This window comes from Pseudopodoces humilis, chromosome 1 (assembly GCF_049639895.1).
Source record: "Pseudopodoces humilis isolate 2021_Gansu_Grassland_sample_001 chromosome 1, ASM4963989v1, whole genome shotgun sequence".
In the NCBI taxonomy this organism is placed as follows: domain Eukaryota; kingdom Metazoa; phylum Chordata; class Aves; order Passeriformes; family Paridae; genus Pseudopodoces; species Pseudopodoces humilis.
Genome location: NC_142200.1, coordinates 107,410,141 through 107,430,149, shown reverse-complemented (window position 1 = coordinate 107,430,149; position 20,009 = coordinate 107,410,141). Strand labels below are relative to the sequence as shown.

General features: G+C 41.9%; 1 protein-coding gene across 5 annotated transcripts in view; it reads left to right on the top strand.

Moving 5' to 3' along the window:
* The first annotated feature begins 12,406 nt into the window (after positions 1 to 12,406).
* The window catches only part of ULK4 (unc-51 like kinase 4), a 214,672-nt gene continuing 207,069 nt past the window's right edge, over positions 12,407 to 20,009 (top strand). For all 5 annotated transcript variants that reach the window (XR_015772489.1, XM_088055074.1, XM_088055085.1 and 2 more), the window contains exons 1-5: positions 12,407 to 12,605; positions 13,880 to 14,081; positions 16,331 to 16,430; positions 18,264 to 18,403; positions 19,715 to 19,874. Coding sequence is in view for 4 of the 5 variants with exons in the window: in XM_088055074.1 (XP_087911200.1) it covers positions 13,944 to 14,081; positions 16,331 to 16,430; positions 18,264 to 18,403; positions 19,715 to 19,874 (538 nt within the window). In the remaining variant the exon portion in view is untranslated. The remainder of the gene's footprint in view (positions 12,606 to 13,879; positions 14,082 to 16,330; positions 16,431 to 18,263; positions 18,404 to 19,714; positions 19,875 to 20,009) is intronic.

Sequence of the window (20,009 nt, the reverse complement as noted above, 5' to 3'; positions counted from 1 at the left end):
GGTGTCAGTGGTATTGCCTGTGGAGTTTTAATGATACATACATGACCAGGGACACATACCTTAACACCAGAGACACTGCAGACCACACACCAGTTTCACAATCCAGCCTTACACAGCTTCATACAATAACAGCTGCCTACAACTGATATGCCATCACTGTCATTTAGTGACTAGAAAGTAGTTCTCCTACTTAGTATGACTTTACGATAACTCTGAAATCCACTTGGTGTGCAGTCACTAACCAGAATTAGTTCCTTTTCACAGCCTTTCTGAAGAACACAAGTGACAATCTCACTCCCAGCAGAATCAAGGAACAACATGAGCATCACAGGGGATGATGCCAGTATGCCTTTAGTCATTTTACATGCAATTTAAGCATGTAAACATCCTTTAATGTTGGTCTTGGTGACAACACTAAGCTTCTTACAGAGGCAGAACTGGCAGGTACATCTGGAGAAAAGGAATAGCTCAAAAATAAAAACAGAAGTAGTTGCAAAAGTCTAGCTATCAACGATATTTTTCTGACCAACAGGCAAAAGCACAGCTCCTATTTCCATATTGTGGTTATCACAACTGCCAGTAATACAGACCAGTTCTACCGGTTTGGCTGTTCTTGCATTAATATGGAAGTATTGGGAAATAAGTAGTGTGTGAAGTCAAATGACAGTTTTGTAAGAGTTAAAACAGGGTTATTCAAAGATACACCAATTAAGTACCCAGTATTGGAAACTTACTAGAGCGGGTACTCATTTTAACTGAGGCAGAGGGAAAGCTATATGATTCAACATTTTAAACAAAGAATAACAATTCTCTGCAAATTAACAAGAAACCATCAACCTTGAGTATCACTTACAACATACAACATCCAAACAACCCCAAACAAATTATGTCCTGTAAGTGTTATTTCTGGTTCTGGCAGTAAGAGCACTAAACCACCCTATCTCTGGAAATCAACAAAATTTTAAAGACTTAGGAAAGAAATGTACTCCAAACAAATGTAACTCATACACTGCCTCAGTAGCACTCATTCTGAGAATCCTTTCTACAGAGCTATCAATAAAATAAAAAAGTATCTTGCATTCAGTTTGTAGTCTATCACAGCAGAGTGGGAAGTTTTAGCATTTTTCCTTTTCAGTGGCAATAACAGTAAGAAAAAATAATATTGATCAAGTACACATTTAAAACAAAAGTATTTAACCTGCACTAATTTCTGCAATACTAATCTCATTATTCTATCCCAAAGCAGATTGGCTAAAGAATAAATAAAATCCTTAGAGCACACTGAAAGATTAGGATCAAATCACTTCTACAAGAGCAGCTGGTAATCTGTTCCAGGAGACAGAACGTGTGAAGCAGCAAGGAGCTCAGGCATGCGCTGCAGCAGAGAGGAACAACGGGAGCTTCCATCAGTTCCAGGCAAATCCTTCCAACCTGATCTTGCTCTCTGGTATGTGCAAGTTCACTTACTCCCACCAGCTCTCACCTGTGTACCACAAACTCTTAGAGTGCCAAGTTAACATCCATTAATATCCATGGCAAAACTTGTGCATCACATCCTGGTCCTGCCTCATTAGTCAGGACTCTGGATTAAACCTGTCAGATGTTCAGAGACTGCTACAGCAGCTGGATATTTCACTGAGATTTTAAGCACCCACATATCAAACCTGGGGCATATATAAATGCATGTGCCTAATAACATTAATGCTTCCTTGACATTCTGTTGAGCCCAGTGCTCTAGAACAGGTTCCAGTAAGAATTTTTTGTTCCTAACCGAATAAAAACTAATAAAAGATGAACAGATGATTTTGGTCTGGTATGGGATTCTTTTGCACTAGATCCAGAGATCCTACTTCTTTCCACTACTGTCATCCATCATGCAGTTCAATCTACTGACAAGTGGGATCTCATTCATGCAATTGACTGAAACTTTTGTTTTAGTTCAACAGAAATTTAAATTCTTTCTATTCTGTCTGTTCATACAGCTGTCTGGTCTTCACTCAGTAGTTCACATTAAAAGCTGAATCGCATTAAAAGCTTGCTTTCCATTAGGATTTTTACCATCACTGTTTTCCTCCCTTGCAATTATGCCCATTGAAAAACAGAAGTAAGCTTAATGGCTTAATATAATTTTCTTATTGTCATCACAGGTTGCTCTGACTCAGTTAAAATAGGTTACAGTGCCTCAGAGAAGGCACAGTACCTGGGCTTGGAGACAACACTCCCTCCCCTCCAGGCTTCTTCTGGTAACTCCAAAAGAACCCTACTAGGACAGGCATGTTTAAACCCAGAGTAATTCCAGCACAGGCAGAAGCCAGCACACTACAAACAGTACATGCAACTGTGTACACACCAGCAGCAAAACAGGCACATATGGCAAACTGGTCATCATAACTGTTGTTTGGCTTGGTTTTATTTTTTTTAGTTGTTGTTGTTTGCTTTTTTTTTATTGTTGCTTTCCTGATTGCAAAAACCATTACACCCACGACTTAATCTCAGCGGACTGAAAGGTTCAAATAAGGTTACAGATTCCAAGGCAGAAAAAAGTGTCTGCACAGAGACTTCTCCTGAAGTCGGAGAGAGGAAGAACATGAACCCTAGCTCCCACTCTATAACAGATGTTTCCATTTCTTTGGAAATTTCCTAACTCTTGCCTAATTTTACCTGAAAAAAACCTCACCTATAGATGAAGTTTCAACACACTCAGATGCAAACCAAAAGAGGCACCAAGATCTCAAACTTGCTAAAAACCATAATGTAGTATTTTAGCAATTTTAAAAAGCAGAATACTGCCAAAAGCTATCCATAATCCTCAACGCTGAAGAAATCGACTCAGAATTTGCAGGTCCCCCTGCGATGGCTGGAAAGCTACTTCTGCATGCAGGGGCCCTAGTATCTGAGAACAGCAGCAGTTCAGCAGTAAATAATGGAGAGTCACAACTCTGCGAGCGATTCTTGACCTTCGGTACGCAATTCCACTCATGTGCTTCTTTCCTTTAAGGGGATGGAAGGGACAAAAGAGCACAGGCAGCAGAACCAGGCGCAGCGCCGCCCCCGAGCCAGCCGGCTGTGAAGGTCGAGGGGCCCGAGGAGAAGGAAGAGCGGCTGCACCTTGCTCAGCCCCCGTTCCGCTGCCCGGCGAGCGCTGCAGGCCTCGCCCGCGCACCGCGGCCCCCGCAGGCGCCCCCCGCACCCGCCCTCTCACCTGGGGCCGAGCGGGACCGGCGCACATCCCCACCCGCGCCGCGCCCGCCCCGCCCCGTCCCCCCGCGCCCTACGCCGCACTCACCCCGCTCCGGGCCCCCCGGGCGGCGGGGCGCGGGCGGAGGCGCCCCCGCGGGCCGGGGGAGCTCCCCTGCGGGCGGCGGCCACCTCCGGGCTGCTTCCCCCCTCACGGCTCGCCCCCTGCCCGCGCCGCTGAGAGGCCGCGGCGAGCGGGGCGGGCAGAGCGCAGGGGCTGCAGTGGCCGGCTGGCTGCTGCTGCTTCTCCCTCCTCCTGCCGGCGCCTCATGTGCCCTCCTCCTCCCGGGTCTCTCCTGCCAGGCCGCCGCCGCTCCAGCTCCCCGCTCTCCAGCGGCGCCCGGGGACCGCTGCGAACCCCTCTGGCCGGGCAGCAGCACACGTGCGGCAGCTGCCGGGAGCTCTCCGCCGCCGCTGCCGGGCGCCGGGCTCCTGCGGCCGCGCAGCCTCCTCAGGAGGCGGAGCGGCGCGGACACCTCGGGGGCTGCGGCGCCGCCCGCCGCCGGCGGGGCAGCAGGAAGGGGCGGGAGGCACAGAACGCCGCCGGCGGCCACCTCGGCGGCCGCTGGCTCGGTAGTCGCAGCGCTCTCTTTCCCGCCCCCCGGAGGCCATTACCTCATGGCCCAGCCCTGCCGCGGAGGTGGGGCCGAGCGTCGCCCGGCAACCGGTCCCCTGCCGCGGGACGGGCTGGGCCAGCGGGAACAAGGATGTCCGCGGCGGGAGAGGTTTGCCGCCGTCAGGAGCAGCCACAGCACGGCTACGGGCAGCGCTGCCCGGCATCGCTCCCACGGCTCCCGGGACACGCACAAGCGACCTGGCTGAGAGGGCATGAATGATTACAGGATGTATTAAACACCAGAAAATCCTCAAAGGAAAAGATTTGCTGTGAATGTCCCATATACAGAGAAAAGTCTCAAGTCCAAGTTCTTTTCCACTCTTTTTGGTGGTGTCCCGCGACAGGACAAGGAGCAGTGACCATAGACACAAGAAGTTTCACCTCAACATGAGGAAGTTCTTTACATCGAGGGTGGCAGAGCACTGGAAGAGGCTGCCTGGGAAGAGTGTGGAGTTGCCCTCTGACGACATTCAAAACCCTTCTGGATGCGTCCCTGTGCAAACTGCTCTAGCTCAGGGTGGGTTAGACATCCAGAGGTCCCTTCCAAACTTATCCTGTGATAAATGTAATAATTATTAAAGAAAAGAAAAAGACAGAACAAAACAGGAGTTCACATATCTGCAGCTCACAGAACCATTTATTGGAGGAAAGCTTGATTGTTTTTGTCTGCCGGCAAGAGAGGAATTGAATTGCATTCAAGGTTACAGCTGGTAAGACAAATAAAAAAGAAAAAAAAAAAAAAAAGTTGCAGTCTTGCTGGTGGTGACAGGATTCCAGAAGTGTGGAATAACCTCCAGAGAGTGTAAATGAATTCAGGGCTTGACCCCGAATAACCCATAAAAAAGAAACCATCCAACCCTTCACAGATGAAAACAAAGAGAACCCCAGACGGGGATGTATGCTTTTGGGTGACAGAAAAGAGAGAAGAAATATTGCAAGTGCAACAGGATTCTCAGGCAGCCGCCGTCCGAACAGGCGTGTCTACAGATCAAATCACCTGCTAGTGATTTAAATGGGGAATGTGACTCAATCTAAAAGCTTGGTGCTGCTGCCAACAGGAGCACGCTGCTCTCCCCACTTCTCCTGTGGAGGAGCCAGGCACTCCTGGTTTTCCCAAGGGCTGACTCTGCTGCTTAGGATTCCTCAGTGGGTGACTCAGTTTACTAACCTCACACAGAACTAACTGTATTCTTTCCTTGTCGGTTTTCTGCCCTGTTAGTGAACTGAACTGATTGACCTTAACATCATAGAAATATCAGGAGCACAAAAGATGAGTTTACACCATTAGTCTGGAAGGAGAGGGGCCCACCTCTATGGTAACCTTGTGCTCTTAAATCATCTCAGTAGTCTCATCTAAATCCTCCCTAAAATAGAAAGTTCATGTTACTGCTAAGAAGTCTAACAGCACAGTATCACTAAAAAGGTTGGTGCCTTCAACTTCTCACCCTTATCTGAGTTCTCCCATTGCTCCCTTTGTGCCTGGTCTTGAATACGTGTGACCCTTGCCAGTGAGCAAGCTAAATCAGGAGGCTTTAAAAAAGGGTTGTTTTCTGATTAATACTGAAACAGCTAACAATGAATTCTGATGAATGACAGAGGTTGCACAAGGAAGGAAACAAGACTGGGAGGTTGCAAAAGGTGGATGGAGCCCCAGAGCAGCAGCTGGGAACCTGTTGTAATGTGTAACATAAGGCTGAGGCAGCAGTGAGGACTAATGGTCTGTACAGAGAAGGAGAAGTAATTTTGAGGAACAAGAGTTTGCTCTGAGCTGTACACACTATAAATGAGAAGCAGAGGGGTAAAAAAAAAAAAAAAAAAGCTTTCAGTTCCAGAAAAACAGAGGAAGACACAGAACAGAAGCACCTTGGAATCCAGCCCAGGAAAAAAAAATCAAATGCTGAGGGGAAAAAAAAAGGAGAAGGCAGGCAGAGGGAAAACCAGGAAGTAGAAAAGTGAATATCCACACCAACAGAGAGAAACAAGTGTGCATGGTTGTAGGTTTCTTAATGAGAGGAACCAATTGACCTGTCACGTCTGTAAGGAACAAGGATTTGAGATGTACTGCTGAGACTGAAAAGACTCTTGTTAAAGTGAGCAGAAGTCCTTCACAGTGGGAGAAATGGCAATGACACGCACTGTTTACACCCAAACACAGTATGTAAAAAAGAGAACTTGGGGCTTTGGTATTGCCAGGCCCTTGCATGAAAGGTGTGCATGTGCACACTGGTCATATGACATGGTAGCAATTGTTTGGTGGTGCTGTGCCAAATCCTCCTGATGATTTTTTGGTTGTGTAGTGCTATAGTACACGTAAGCATACTCCACTGCATTTCTATCGCCAGCTCAATTTATCCATCTAATAATTCCAAATCTGATAATTGACATGGTAACCAAATACTTGCAAAAAGTTTCCTAGATTTCTCTGCTCTCTTTCTGTTTTCATTATCTTTTCCATTTTCTCTCTCTTCTTCATTTTATCATATATGAAATTATCATCACATGATAGTTTCATATTCATTCTCAATTTTGTTCCCTTGATTACATCTCTAGAATAGACTTTATATACACCCTGGTAAAATACAGCATCTTTCAAATGTACTTCTCAGTGAACATGCTGTTCTTTTTCTTGTATTCCTCACCATTTGCTGTCCACGGGACCTCCTTTCTAGGCCCTGTAAAGCAAACAAAGAATACAATAAAAGCTTTAAAAGCATTTGAAACCAGTTTAAGAAATCTCTGATTAGTTTGCCAGCTGAAGACTCCAATTGCAGCTGTGATTGTGGGGTGAAAGATTTTAATCTCAGAGAACAAACTAATTCCAGAAGACATTAACAATTTTGGAGAGAAAAAAAAAAATCTCTAAAACGTACCCTGTGTTTCTGAATAGCTATATCATGGAGTTAAGAAGAAAGTGCTTTCTCTTTTTGTTCTTCCTGCTGGTACCTGGTGTTACTGGCCCCTTTCTCACACTTTTATATCAGCATGAACTAAGTAATGCTACAAATCCTTTGAAAAGATCTATGAAGTGTCTGCATAACACTGCCTGTACAACATTGTTTCTCATTTAAATGATGGTTTTTATAAAGCTGTCACTGCTTTTAACTGAATATCAAAACACAGATTCTTGCAAGTTGTTTCACTGAGCACGTGAAAATTAAAAATGTAAGTACTTCTGGCTGATTTTTTATCAGTTGATACTTGTGGGTTTTGTTTGTTTCAAAGGGGGATTTTTGGTTTTTTTTGGTTTTTTTTTGTTTGTTTTTCAAGACATTATGCAATGTTATCTTTGCTGGAAGAGTCAAATCAGCAGAAAAGCTTTTCTGGTTCAGAGCTTTGTGCTTCTTTCAGCTAGCATCAGGCAGCACCAATGCCTTCCCCTTCTTCAACTGCATCTCTGCTGGAAATTTCTTACCTGTGAAGGAGTTGCATCTTTCAGGAGCAGTACTGAGTTATGGAATTGGCTTGAAATGTTATTGTGGCTGTGACCTAAGGGGAGCTGATGCTGATTTGAGCAAGAACACATGGAAAATGAGAGACTAAATAAAAATAAAATAAAAAAGTAACTTTATAGACCAGCTAAAGGATAAACACAACCTGAGGAGAGAAATAAAATGAAGAGGAAAAGATTTTAAGGAGAAAACTCATAAAAATAATTCCTGCATAGTGGATCACAAATAATAATTATGACAAAAGAAGCATTAGTTCAGATCTTACAGTCTGAGAAAAAAAAGTAATGGAGGCAGTGACGCAGAGGATGGAGTTTTGCACATATTTTGCATTAATGAGGTGCAAGCTGGAATAGTTTGTAAAGCTCAGATTAGCATTATAAGTGAAGTCAAATACACAAACAAAGAGGAAATTAAATGCAAGATAGCTGGATAATGATAAATGTGCCAGGCATGCATTTTGCAAGAACAGGAAAAAAAACATGTAATCAAGCAAAGTCAAATGAAAATTACACCATGGAATGATGATAATACTTCTATCATTGTGAATTTTAATCAGAAAGCAAAAGATATCTGAGTATACAGTCTGAATCTTCAGAATATGCAACATAAGCAGCACTGCTTGCTGCTGAAACAGTGAATTTGTATATGTGATACAGAAGCATGACTCTCGTGTGAGTACAAACTGCTGTAATGTAATGTAATGTAGTGCAATGTAATTGAAGAAAACAGAATGTTCTTCTGCCATGTTATACCTAGAACAGATGCAAATAATTCAATCAGCATAGCATGCTTCACATACTATCTATTGCATTAGAATAAGGAATAGTTTGAATATTGAAATATGCACAAAATTAAATAATTTTACATAATCTCAAAATTACATAAACAGAATGGTAGTCACTGAAAAAGAAAAATATTGGCAAGGCCTATTCAGCTTCCCTGTCTCAGCAAGACAGTCATCATCATAGCAAGCCAGCAAGTAGGTTTAGGTGTTGGGAATGCTGTTAGTAGTGAATCTTACAGCAGAAAAGTATCAACTCTGCCAGCCAGGCTCACAAAGCCAGTATCAGAGCTGACTATACTCAGGAATGTAATATGAGAAATGCCTGGCAGAAACTGTGGTAATCCATTAGAATTAACTCCATCTCCTTAGCAGTTAATACAGACAAACAATCAAACAAAAAGGAAGTTGGTCCTGACTACAGTATCATATACAGAGCAGTTGCTGATTTCCCAGGGAAACCAAATTATTTTGGGACTGTAAAAATAATCTGTAGTATGCCATTCTTTAAAGGTATTAATTCAGAGAGTATTAAAATTTTCAGCATGTTTCACCACATCTCTTTCCAACCTTAGACATATGGAAAGCATTGAGACCATAATAGAGGAAGAGGAAACACAAACATGGCACTCACGTAGTATTGGTGACCTTGCAAGTTGATACAGTGAGGTGAGATTTGGAGCCTTATTATCATACAAGGAACCACTAATAATTTTGTTGCCTCAGCAGTGAAACAAAACACAAACTGTTTTGCAATAATGTTTCAAAAGTGTAGAGGACAACTCTTTGTGTGAGAAAACAAATTTTCAAGCAAGAATCCCAGGAAGTACCTAAGCATTTGAAAAGTCATTGCTATTTCCAAATATCAGAAATATATGATACTAAAACAGTAACATTTGAATTTATTTAATGAATTTGACATGGACCAATAAGTACAACAGAGTCGTACCAGAAAACCAAGGTGACAAAATCATAACATCATAATATCAAAATGATAATATGATAATCACATATTAATGTTACCATAGAAAGACAACAATTAAGAACAAAGTTGCACTCAAATGATGAAAATATGTGCCAGTTTCCAGAGGATGTTGAAAAATAATCTGAAAATAAAAAGCACAAGATAAAGATGTGCCCATGTCCACCATTCTGACAAAAAGGTCAAACACCAGAAAAGTGGCTCTATGCACTTCCCAGGAATGACAGTACTGTCAAGGCAAATGGAATACATAAGAGTATTTTATTTGAGCCACTGAATCATCATACCCTAGATGCCGAGAATAGAAATTCTCTTGAGAATGGGGTCAGTCTGGAATAGAAATAAACACCATGTACTAACAAGATGGGATAGAGCATGAGTAATCATGATATCTGGAAAAAAAATAAAAAAAGGACAAAAAAGAGAAGTTAGTACATATGGCAAAATAAAACAGAACTGTGCAGGCATTAGAGCAGACTGAAGAACACATTTTACAAAACATGGAAATACACCTTAAAATTATAGGCTACTGGTCAGACTTTTGAGAACCAGGCAAAATGTCAGAGGCTTATGCAGTACCCATTGAGGGTAGAGCAGTGAAGTGTTTAAGCATGCCTGAACTATGTGCTTGCGATCACAAGATCTCAGTTTGCCTTAAATTAGATCATATATTTATTTGAGAACAAGAATTTGATTACATCTGACTGTTCCGTCTAATAACCAGGCAAATAGCAAGGCTGAGTTTGCTGCACAGATTGCTAGGAGTATTGAAATGGTGCAAACAGAACAGAGAATAGTTTGCATTCCGTTCTTGAATGTTGAAAATATTCCCACAGAAAATGTCATTGCAGTTGAGTACAATGCTTGAAGTCATGTTCAATAACTGGATAAAGGAATAATAGACTGAAACAGTAAGTAAGAGGCCAAAGATAAGAGTCTTATAATTATAACCCTGATATGTTTTTGTAATACTTTATTTCTGCAAGATAAGTCTCATACCTGAAGCAATATGTTTGAAGAGAGAATCCTCCGTTCTTACACCAAATCAAAGGGAAAATTCCCCATCTGGAGTATATTGAAACTGTGCACACAGAAGCTAAGAAACATACAGACATGTAATGAAATGTATATCAACAATAAAAAAGTGCCCATAGCTCCTTATAAGGAGGGATTGGAAAAAAAGGTGGTATAAGTCAACATGTCTCCCTATGTCTGCCTTTAATTATACTGAAAAATTATCATGGAGACACGTAATTTCAAAAGCTATAAACCTCTGGTTCAATTGTTACTGAAAAATTTTTTTAGTGTGTTTCTCTCACTCTATTGCCACTAGTATATGAAGATCTCAACAGACTTCATTTATGTTAAAGGTCATATAATCTCACTCCCCCAAAATGGGGTATTTAAACCCTTTGCATAAAAACAACCCTTAATCTGGACTAATTTAACAGAAAGCATATACAGGACAAAGCATGAGAAATCTGGAAGAAAAGACAGTAACTTGATAGTTACTGTGGCTTAGTTTTATCTTCTTGGACAGGGACAATGAAATTGTGACTTATTCTAAGACGTGGCATTGAACTGCTTCCAGGACTTGTGTGCAACTGAGCTAATGCTCTATTCCTTCTTCTTTATATCAGTCATTCTTATCACAAACACAAATAAAATACAGGTTTTTCTGAAATCTAAATAATCCCTCTTCAAAGCATACTTTTCTTGTGCTTATTAATACACAGTGATGTCTAGTTACGTATTTGGTTTATTTATATCTAGTCAACTACTCATTTACATTAAAAAAAGAATGGAAAAATTATCTTACTCATGCAGCTTCAAAGCTGTAGCTTCACTGATAATTACAAGTCACCTCTGCAGTTACTGAAAACTTACAGTGTAAAATGGGACAAAGCACAAATTTTCTCAGCCTGTCTTCATAGGGGAGGTGTTCCAGTTCCCTTATCCCTTCGTGGCCTTCCCTGGACTTGCTCCAATACTTCCATGTCCTTCTTATTTTGGAGGCACCAGAGCTGGATGCAGTACTCCAGGTAGGGTCTTACCAAAGCAGAGTACAGGGATGGAATTGCCTCCCTCACCCTGCTGGCCACACTCCTTTAGATGAAGTCCAGGATACGTCTGGCTTTGTGGGCTGCCAGCCCACACTGCTGGCTCATGTTCAGTTTTTTGTCAACAATAAATAGGGGTTTGGGTTTGGGTTTTTTCCCTCCCCTTTCAGTATTACAGGGGTTTAAAGTCATACTGAAGTCTTCTCAAGAGTGGGAGTAAAAATCCTGACCATCTGTTGTCATGCTGCCTAGAAGAAACAGTGAATTCTTCCTTTAAGTGTACTACTTCTTTTATGAATATTTGTTGAAATGGATCGATGCGTTCAAGCCTATTAGGGGGTCAAGATAAAGGTGATACAATGAGGAAAAAAATAGAATTCTTTACAGCTTGCTCTAGAGCAAATGTTTTTAAATGTTTTGTTAGAATCACAGATGGTTTGAGCTGGAAGGGACCTCAAAGACCATCTAGTTCCAACCCCCTCCCGTGCCCAACCTTTCACTATACCAGGCTGCTCAAAGCCCATCCAACCCGGCCTTGAACTATTCCAGGGATGGGACATATCCAGTTTCTTTGGACAACCTCTGACGGTGCCTCACCACCCTCACAGCAAAGATTTTTTCCCCCTAATATCTAATCCAATCTACATTTCTTTCAGTTTGAAGGCCCTTGTCCTTTCACCATAGTTCCTGATGTTGCCCAAAAGAAAAGAGATTTTTTCAAGGGCCTTACAAAACCAAAACCAGACAAGAAAAGAATGAAAAAGAAAACAGAAGCCCATAGGATGAAAAAACAAGTGAAAACTCCACGTTACTCTTAAACACAGAAAACGCTTGTTTCAAGGGCTAAGTTTTGCCACAAGAAAAGTGTCCCTCAATTCGGCGCCTGCAGAAGGCCGTGGCAGGGCTGAGGACGCTACCTGCCGTTTTGACTGCGAAGGTTGCATAGAGCAGCCCCACCAACACGGGCTGCGGCAGCAGCCGGACCTTCCCCGACCGACCCGCCAGCCTCCGGCACCCCCCACGCCAACATCCGGGAACCCCCCGCCCGCTGCCCGGTGGTCTCGCCCTGACGTGGCCGCCCCTCAGCCCAATGGGGCTCCGCTCTGCTTCCGGCGTCCGGCGCCGTCTCCTGGAAACGGGCGTGGGGTAGCGACCATCCGAGTAGGGTGCGGGGGGGTGCCGGGGACGCAACCCGGTGGGACCTGGCGGTGCGTTCCAGCTGAAACAGAGGAGAGCAAAACACTCCGGTTCCCGGAGTCACCTTGCCTGCTGAACCGGTGCCTTTCCCGCTCGCCTGTATTTTGTGGCGCGCAGGGACCAGTGCCCGTCCGGACACTGCAACCGGGGCATGGGAGGCTCCGTCCCGAGGGCGGGGCTCCGCCGTTTCGGTTGATGGCGGCGGCGTGCCGGTGGTCTATCCCGCGGCGCACTACGGCTGTCGTTCCTATCCTTTTCCGCCGGGTGCACCCCCCGCGCACAGGTACGGCTGTCGTTCCCCTCCTTTCCCGCCGGGTACATCCCCGGCGCAGGAACGGCGTTCGCTTCCCTCCTTTCCCGCTGTGTCTATGCCCCAGCACAGGTACAGCTGTCGTTCCCCCACCCTTCCCCGCCGGTTCCACACCCGCACACAGGCCCGGCTCTCGTACCTTTCCCCTTTCACCGCGCACGTCCGCGGCCGTTACCTGGCGGAGCGCGAGCGCCCAGCGGCCCCTCACCGCCGCCCCCCGTCCCTCACCGCCGCCCTCTCTCTCCCTCCGCCGCTGTCCCTCGGCCCGAGTGCGGGAGCGGACCCGAGGCGGGGCTGGAACCCCCCGCTGAAGCGCTCCACGGCCCCCTCCCCTGTGCTGCAAGTGGGTCGGGAGTCAGCTGTGTCTCCGGGGCCGCCGTTCAGCGCCTCAGGCCTGACCGCCCCCGACAGAGCCGGGAGCGCAGGAGATCGTGGGTCGTTCATGGGCTGCTCGGTTCGGAGCGGTTCTGGCCATTCCCGCGTAAAGACCAAAAAAGAGCGGTTCCCTCTCAAAAGAGAGGGAACCGCTGGTCCTGTAGCCAGCCCAGAGCAAATCAGTTCCCTCGGCGCCTGGAGGGTGCTCTGGGTGCGTCTGTGGAGTTTCACACCTGCTCCGTTAAAGGTGGTGGCTTGGGAGGCTTCCATGATGGCCTTATTACCTCTACTTTTCACTTTTTGTATCAGTTTATCTGATCTCTTTTTACTTTATGTCAAAATCCATCTGTTGAATGTCTGTTTTGTGTGTCAGAGAAACCGTGGGTGTCCCATCCCTGGCAGTGTTCAAGGCCCAGTTGAATGGGACATTGAGTACAGTGTTCTAGTGGAATGTGATCCTGCCCACAGCAGGGGCATTGGATCAAGATGATCTTTAAGGTCCTTTCCAACCCAAGCCATTCTATGACTCTATGATTCTATGCTCCATTGGTTTGGGTACTGAAATAAAGGAATAGCCATTAGTCTTGAGAAGCAGAGACTATTCTCTTTTCTCTGTAGCCTTTTGCACTTTTACAGTTATACTATTTAGAATTTGTATCTACTAGCTTATTACTTTTTGAATAAGATCTTTGGAAGTGTAAAATTCACCTGTTCAAAATTTTGATCACATTTCCTGAGAGGACCTCTTCTGTAAAGTAATTATATTCAACCTTTCTGGAAGTATGGAATCCATATTCATGATAATTGGGAGGGTGAATAGTATACATGGATAACCATTATATTTGAAGGCTTCCCCTTTCTCCTTTCTCTAGGTTTATTTGCTTATGGTACTAATGTACATGTTTCCAGTTTTTTACCTGTGAATTATCCTAAAGCATGGAGAACTTTGTTTTGTATGAGGAGATTGGAAGAGGAAATATGACAGTTGTTTATAAAGGAAGAAGAAAGGGGACAATTAATTTTGTTGCCATTGTTTGCAGTGATAAATGCAGGAGAAATGGAGTAGCAAACTGGGTAAGTAATTTGGTTTCTTTTCCTGCTAAATCTGGGAAAAAAAATACAGCCTACAAAATTCTGGTGGTGTAAGTTATAGAAAAGTGCCATGTGCTTCCTTAGATGGAGTTTGTCACATTTAGATCAACTTCTCAAGATTTTAAATTCTTATTCTTTAAATACCCTTCTTTTAATGTATTTATTTCTTCATGTGATTTTATTGGTTTTTAGATCACATGCATAAACCCATCTTTACAATCTTACTGTTTCTGTGATGTGTCAATGAACTTGTAAAAATAGTTACGTGTGGTGCTTTGCTTTATTTTATTATTAGTTGTGCAAATCCAGTGGTAGCAGTATCTTCCAGTAAAAAATCAATTTCTTACTTAGCCAGAAGAAAATACTTTGATGAAAAATTACCATTTGAGCTAAATTTCTGGTTTGTAAAACCTTGGCAAATCTTTAAATATGATACTTTCTGGAAAGGAAACTTATACAGTTACACAGTTCAAATATTTTATTTTTCCATTAGGCACATTTTGTTTCTGTAGTGGGTTAACCTTGGCTAGATGCCATGTTCTCACCAAAGCTGCTCTCTCACTCCCTTCTTCAACTCAACAGGAGTCAGAAAATACAGTGAATGGGTAAAGATAAGAGCAGGGAGAGATCACTCACCAATTGCCTTTACAGGCAAAACAGACTCGATTTAGGGAAGGTAATTGAATTTATTGCCAGAGTAGGCTAATGGGAAATAAAACCAAATCTTAAAGCACCTTCCTCACACCCCTCCGTCTTCCTGGGCTCAGCTTTACTCCAAATTTTCTCTCCATCCTTCCTTGCCAGAGATGCAGGGAGATGGGGACTGCAATCAGTTCATCAGACTCTGTCTCTGTTGCTCCTTCCTCCTCATGTGCTTCCTCTGCTCCAGCGTGGAGTCCCTCCCCCCTCCACAAGTCCTCCACAACCTTCTTCAGTGTTGGTCCTTCCCAGAGGCTGCAGTTCTTCCTGCACTGCTCCAATGTAGGTCCTTTCCACGGGATTCAGTCCCTCAGGAACAGGCTGTTCCAGTGTGAGTTCCCACAGGGTTACACATCCTGCCAGCAACCAGCATGGGCTTCTCTCTCCGTGGGTTTGCAGGTCCCACCAGGAGCTTGCTCCAGCACAGACTTCCTACAGAGTCACAGCCTCCTTTGGGTGTCCACCTGCTCTAGATTGGGGTCCACCACAGGCTGCAGGTGGATCTCTGCTCTGCCATGGACCTCCACGGGCTGCAGAGGGACTGCTTTGCCTCACTGCTCTTTATGCAGGGGCTGCAAGGGAATCTATGCTCCAGCTCCTGGAGCACTTGCTGCCCCTCGTTCTGCAGTGATTTTGGTGTCTGCAGGGTTGTTTATTTCACACGTTCTCACTCCTCTCCCCTGCTGCTGTTGCACAGGAGTGTTTTCCCCTCTTTTTAAATGTTATCCTGGAGGTGCTGCCACCATCACTGATGGGTTGGCATTGGCCAGCAGTGGGTCTGTCTTGGAGCTGGCTGGGATTGGCTCTGTTGGACACAGGGGAAACTTCCAGCAGCCTCTTGCAGAAGCCAGTCCCGTAGACCTCCCCACCTGGATACCAAAACCTTGCCATGCAAAACTGATATAGTTTCATATTCCCTCTCATTGTTTCAGTGATCATTCCTTGGGAACTTTTTTGTTCTTAGAAGTATATTAGCCTTACAAGTCTTCTTGGGGATACCTTGCATACCACTCTAGCAGGAAACAGAGACTTCTGTAGTGATTAGGCCATGTAGGTGTCATAGAAAGACAGATTTCAGGGTCACTTGAATGGTTTTCCTTGTCTGATAAGATTAAGAAGGATGGGAAAGCTTCTTTTCGTTTCCTCTTGCTGTATTATCTCGTTTGTATTTTTGAAAAAAATAAGATAGGAGTGCAAGTTTGATTCCAAATTCTGATTTTCAGTTTGTTATTGTTTTAGTAATGCAGGAAGGTTAAATGATATTTATAACTTTGAGTTGAGAATTTACTAATTTTTTTTTTCTGTATTTTAAGAACAGGTGAGTTGGGCAGGGTCTCTGAGGAATGTTATCTTTTCTCAACGTACATGTAACACTAAAATATTTGAAGAATAATGTTAGTGCACTAGGAAAGGCAAGAGAGCAAGTAGTTAATCTGGAGTAGATTGTATTGTTTCTTATTCCCATGCCTCAAGTCCATCTATAAACATTTATGTCTTTCCCCCACTTAAGTATGTTAAAAACTTCACTCTAGATTCATCTGACTCGGGGACTCACACATAAGAATATAATGACATTTTATGAATGGTATGAAACCAGCAGCCATCTCTGGCTTGTAGTGGAATTATGCACAGGTAAGATAAGCTCAAAAGGTAAACATTTATAGAAAGAGTATTTCTAAGAGATTTTTTACAGCTTCTTTACAACAAATGCTTAGATCTTTGAAAAAAAGTGTCATTTTCTGATTATTAACTTGAGAATCCTGTTTATATATAAAAGTGTTTTTGCTCTTGGAAACAGTTATAGAAATCAGTTGAAATCAGGCTTCTCTTCTGCTTCACTGTATGCCTCTTTGAAAAGTTAGTTGAGTTACATAATGTTGGTTTTTAAGAGCTGAAGAGAGAAGGCCAATCAGGGAACATAAAAGCAAATTGTGAAAAGTCAGAACGTAGCTCATTACTTGAGAATTACAAATTACTTGAGAAGTTTTCTAAGGACTGGCAGCTTTGGCATTCTCTTTTAAAAGACATCAAGGAGAAAATAAAGTTATAATGTACTAATGACTTAATATTGTTCAAATTAATTTTTAACCAAAGGGCAATTCAGCAGCTAAAGTGAATGATTTAATTTTTTTGCCTACTCAGTATAAGTATTTTGACTTTCATGTTAAATTCATCATTTGGGAACTCTGAGAACCCAGAACTGCTTTAGGTGATTCACTTAGTTTTGATAAGTTCTTATCAATGCATTAAAGGAAAATTGTAAAGCTTTCTTTAATTGTGATGACTGCATGTTTTAAACTGACAGCATGCTTTCCTCCATATGGAAAGGAAAGAGAAGAAAGCCAATATGCATGTGATGCATGTTAAGATTTTGGTATCTGGAGTTTGTTTAATAGTAAAAGTCCATGTTACACCCAGCCTTTTAATTTATTCAAAATTCTGTTTGAAAAGTTACTGAAGAAGAGAATTTAAAAGTTCTGAGAAAATAAGTCAGGTTATTCTTTCAGTGATTAAAAGTGGTTTTAATGGCTCATATGGAGGCTTGGGTCTACTTGCTTACTCTAACTTTGGGGTACATATTTAAGTTATTAGACAGGCAGCCTTTTATTGTTGAACAATTATGAGGTGTTTTACCTTGCAGTTTTATAATTTGATGCAAGGTGAGTCTCTTGGAGCTAATTTACTTATACGTAGGTGAGTGTGAAGCCCAGTGAAGAATACAGGTGATAGAAGATATAAGTGAGGGTTATTTAGAAGGCTTTGTAAGTGTAATCTAATCAGAAACAAAGGAAGGGTTGGTTGGAACTTAATATAGAAGGAGAGTGGTGATTTTGGAAGGACAGAGAAAGGTCTCATGTTAGGATAAGAAGTCCAGAGAGCTGTAGTTAAGACTTGTTGGTACAGGAAGCTGGGGTTTGTGTGAGAAACCTGGAAAGTGAAATACAACAAAATAATTTATCTTTTGGACCTAGGACCTCAGACTGTAACTCAGTTTTACTATTTCTGTTGTCTCTGAATTCAGTGGAAAATGGCCTGACCTTAGTTTTAGCAATTGTTCACAAAAGTTGATAGCCTGCTGTTGGTATTATTTATTTAACTATATTTTATTTAACTTGTGCAGCAGGAGTCTGGATAAGGAATTTTAATAAAAGCATGGGGTACTATTACATTGTGACGTGACACAGTTTCTGGATTTCTTTTTTCCCTTCTGTTTAATTTGTTAAATAATATTGAAGTAATTTTGAAGTCATGCTGTCAGTTTTATTCCAGATAAAATTAAGATTTTGTCACAGTATTGAAAATATTTTTTTGTACATCTTAGATTTTTAAACTGTTTGATATCAATAAACATTTTTAATATCCACTGATACTGGTTTTTGATTGACATCTTTTGAAGAAGTTTATGTACTTGGGCATTACTTGTGTGACCTCTTTATATGCTCTTGCTGACTATGTGTGTTCCAGGTGGTTCTCTAGAATCTGTCATTGCTCAGGATGAATGTCTACCAGAAGATGTGGTGAGAGAATTTGGTGTTGAGCTGGTTACTGGTTTATACCATATTCATAAGCATGGGATTATCTATTGTGAATTGAAGCCTGGAAAGGTGAGGAGGGGTATTATCTATAGGGACACTGGGTATTAATTTTCATGCCATGAGCATTTATTTTATTATTTGTATTTTATATTTGGAAGAAGCTTACCTCAGTTGTGAGGTCAGTTGAGTTTTATAGTATAAGTGAAGACAATCACAGACAAGTCTGTAGCATGAATATTTTATGCTATAATTGATTTCTTTCCTTGCTGTATATCTGATACAATGTGATATATTTGTTTTGGTTTGGTGTACTGGTTTAATTTAATGAAAGATTTTATTTAAGTTCTCTGTCCTTGGACACATAAATTTGTTATTATTCTGTCATGCGTCAGAATATTTTGCAGTCATAGAAAATGTTAATGAGGGAATAAAATTAACTGAAGTTTCTTTATTAATAACCTTTTTTATTGTTTGCATATACCATGGAAATTATCATCTTATTCCTTTATAAGAACACAAGTTTTTATGTAGTTTCTCATTTTGTGTATGTGCATGTAATGTAAGTAGAGGTTTGCCAAAGTCTGTGTTTGTTTTTAATTCATGTAGTCACCAGACTATAATAAAAAATTTTTGCTTAACAATAATTGGTCTTGATCTGTAAGTGATCAAGTTGCCATTTCTCTGAATCTTTGGTGAAATCTTCCACAATTCTACTCAGTTCCTGTCATTTGTGGACCCAAAAGCAGTAAAAATACATTAATAAAGCACAGTGTGTGTTACTCACTTTGTGTTCCAAAGAAGAATGTTGCTGTAAAGTGCTCTTTTCAACAAAAAGTAAAACGCTAAAGTTAAGGCTTCTTCTGTGCCCTGCCCCCTGCTTCTGGCCGAATGGGCTATTTCTCCAAACAAGGTTTTTGGGATTATGAAATTTTTAGTTGCAAGAATAAGCAGTGACTAGCCAGAGAAAACTCTCATCATCCTTGGACAAAATCTGTGGAAGCTTCTGCTACATAAAATGAGAAAATTCCTTTTATTTTTCCTCAAATGATGCTGTTTGCTTTTACTAGACTTTTATTTTCCTATGCAGTTTTACTCTAACTTTCTTTTCTCTAGTAACATCATTGTTTATATAGATTTAATAATGAGTAAACAAAAGTGCACATTGAACCTCTTAAGGGTTCTCTTGGGGTGCTTTTGATTATAAGAAAAAAAACAGTATTGGCATTGACTTAAAACCTTCAGTGGTTTTGGTTATAGTGATCCTCTCTTAAATGGTTTGAGATTGTGATTATTTTTATAATAAATGATTTCATATTTAATGCTGGAAATTTTAGTTTTAGTATGTGATACTAGCATATTGGATTTTGTTTGTTTTAATAGATTCTGTTGGAAGGGTCTGGCACTTTGAAATTTGGTAGTTTTTGCTGGGCTAGAGCAGATGGTGAAGACTCGAAAAAAGATTTTGCTTTAGCTGGAGCTGAAGAAGATGAAAATATTAATGAAAGCACTCCACAAAGATACTTTAAAAATACAGTTCAAGGTATGAGATTTTTACTAGAGAAAATTAACTTACATCAAAGAGATGGAATGAAAGTTGGAATATCAGTGATTATTATAAAGAAAAATGATTTAGAATTACTCCTCTTTTGTCTCAGAAAAAATTGAGCTATGGAAT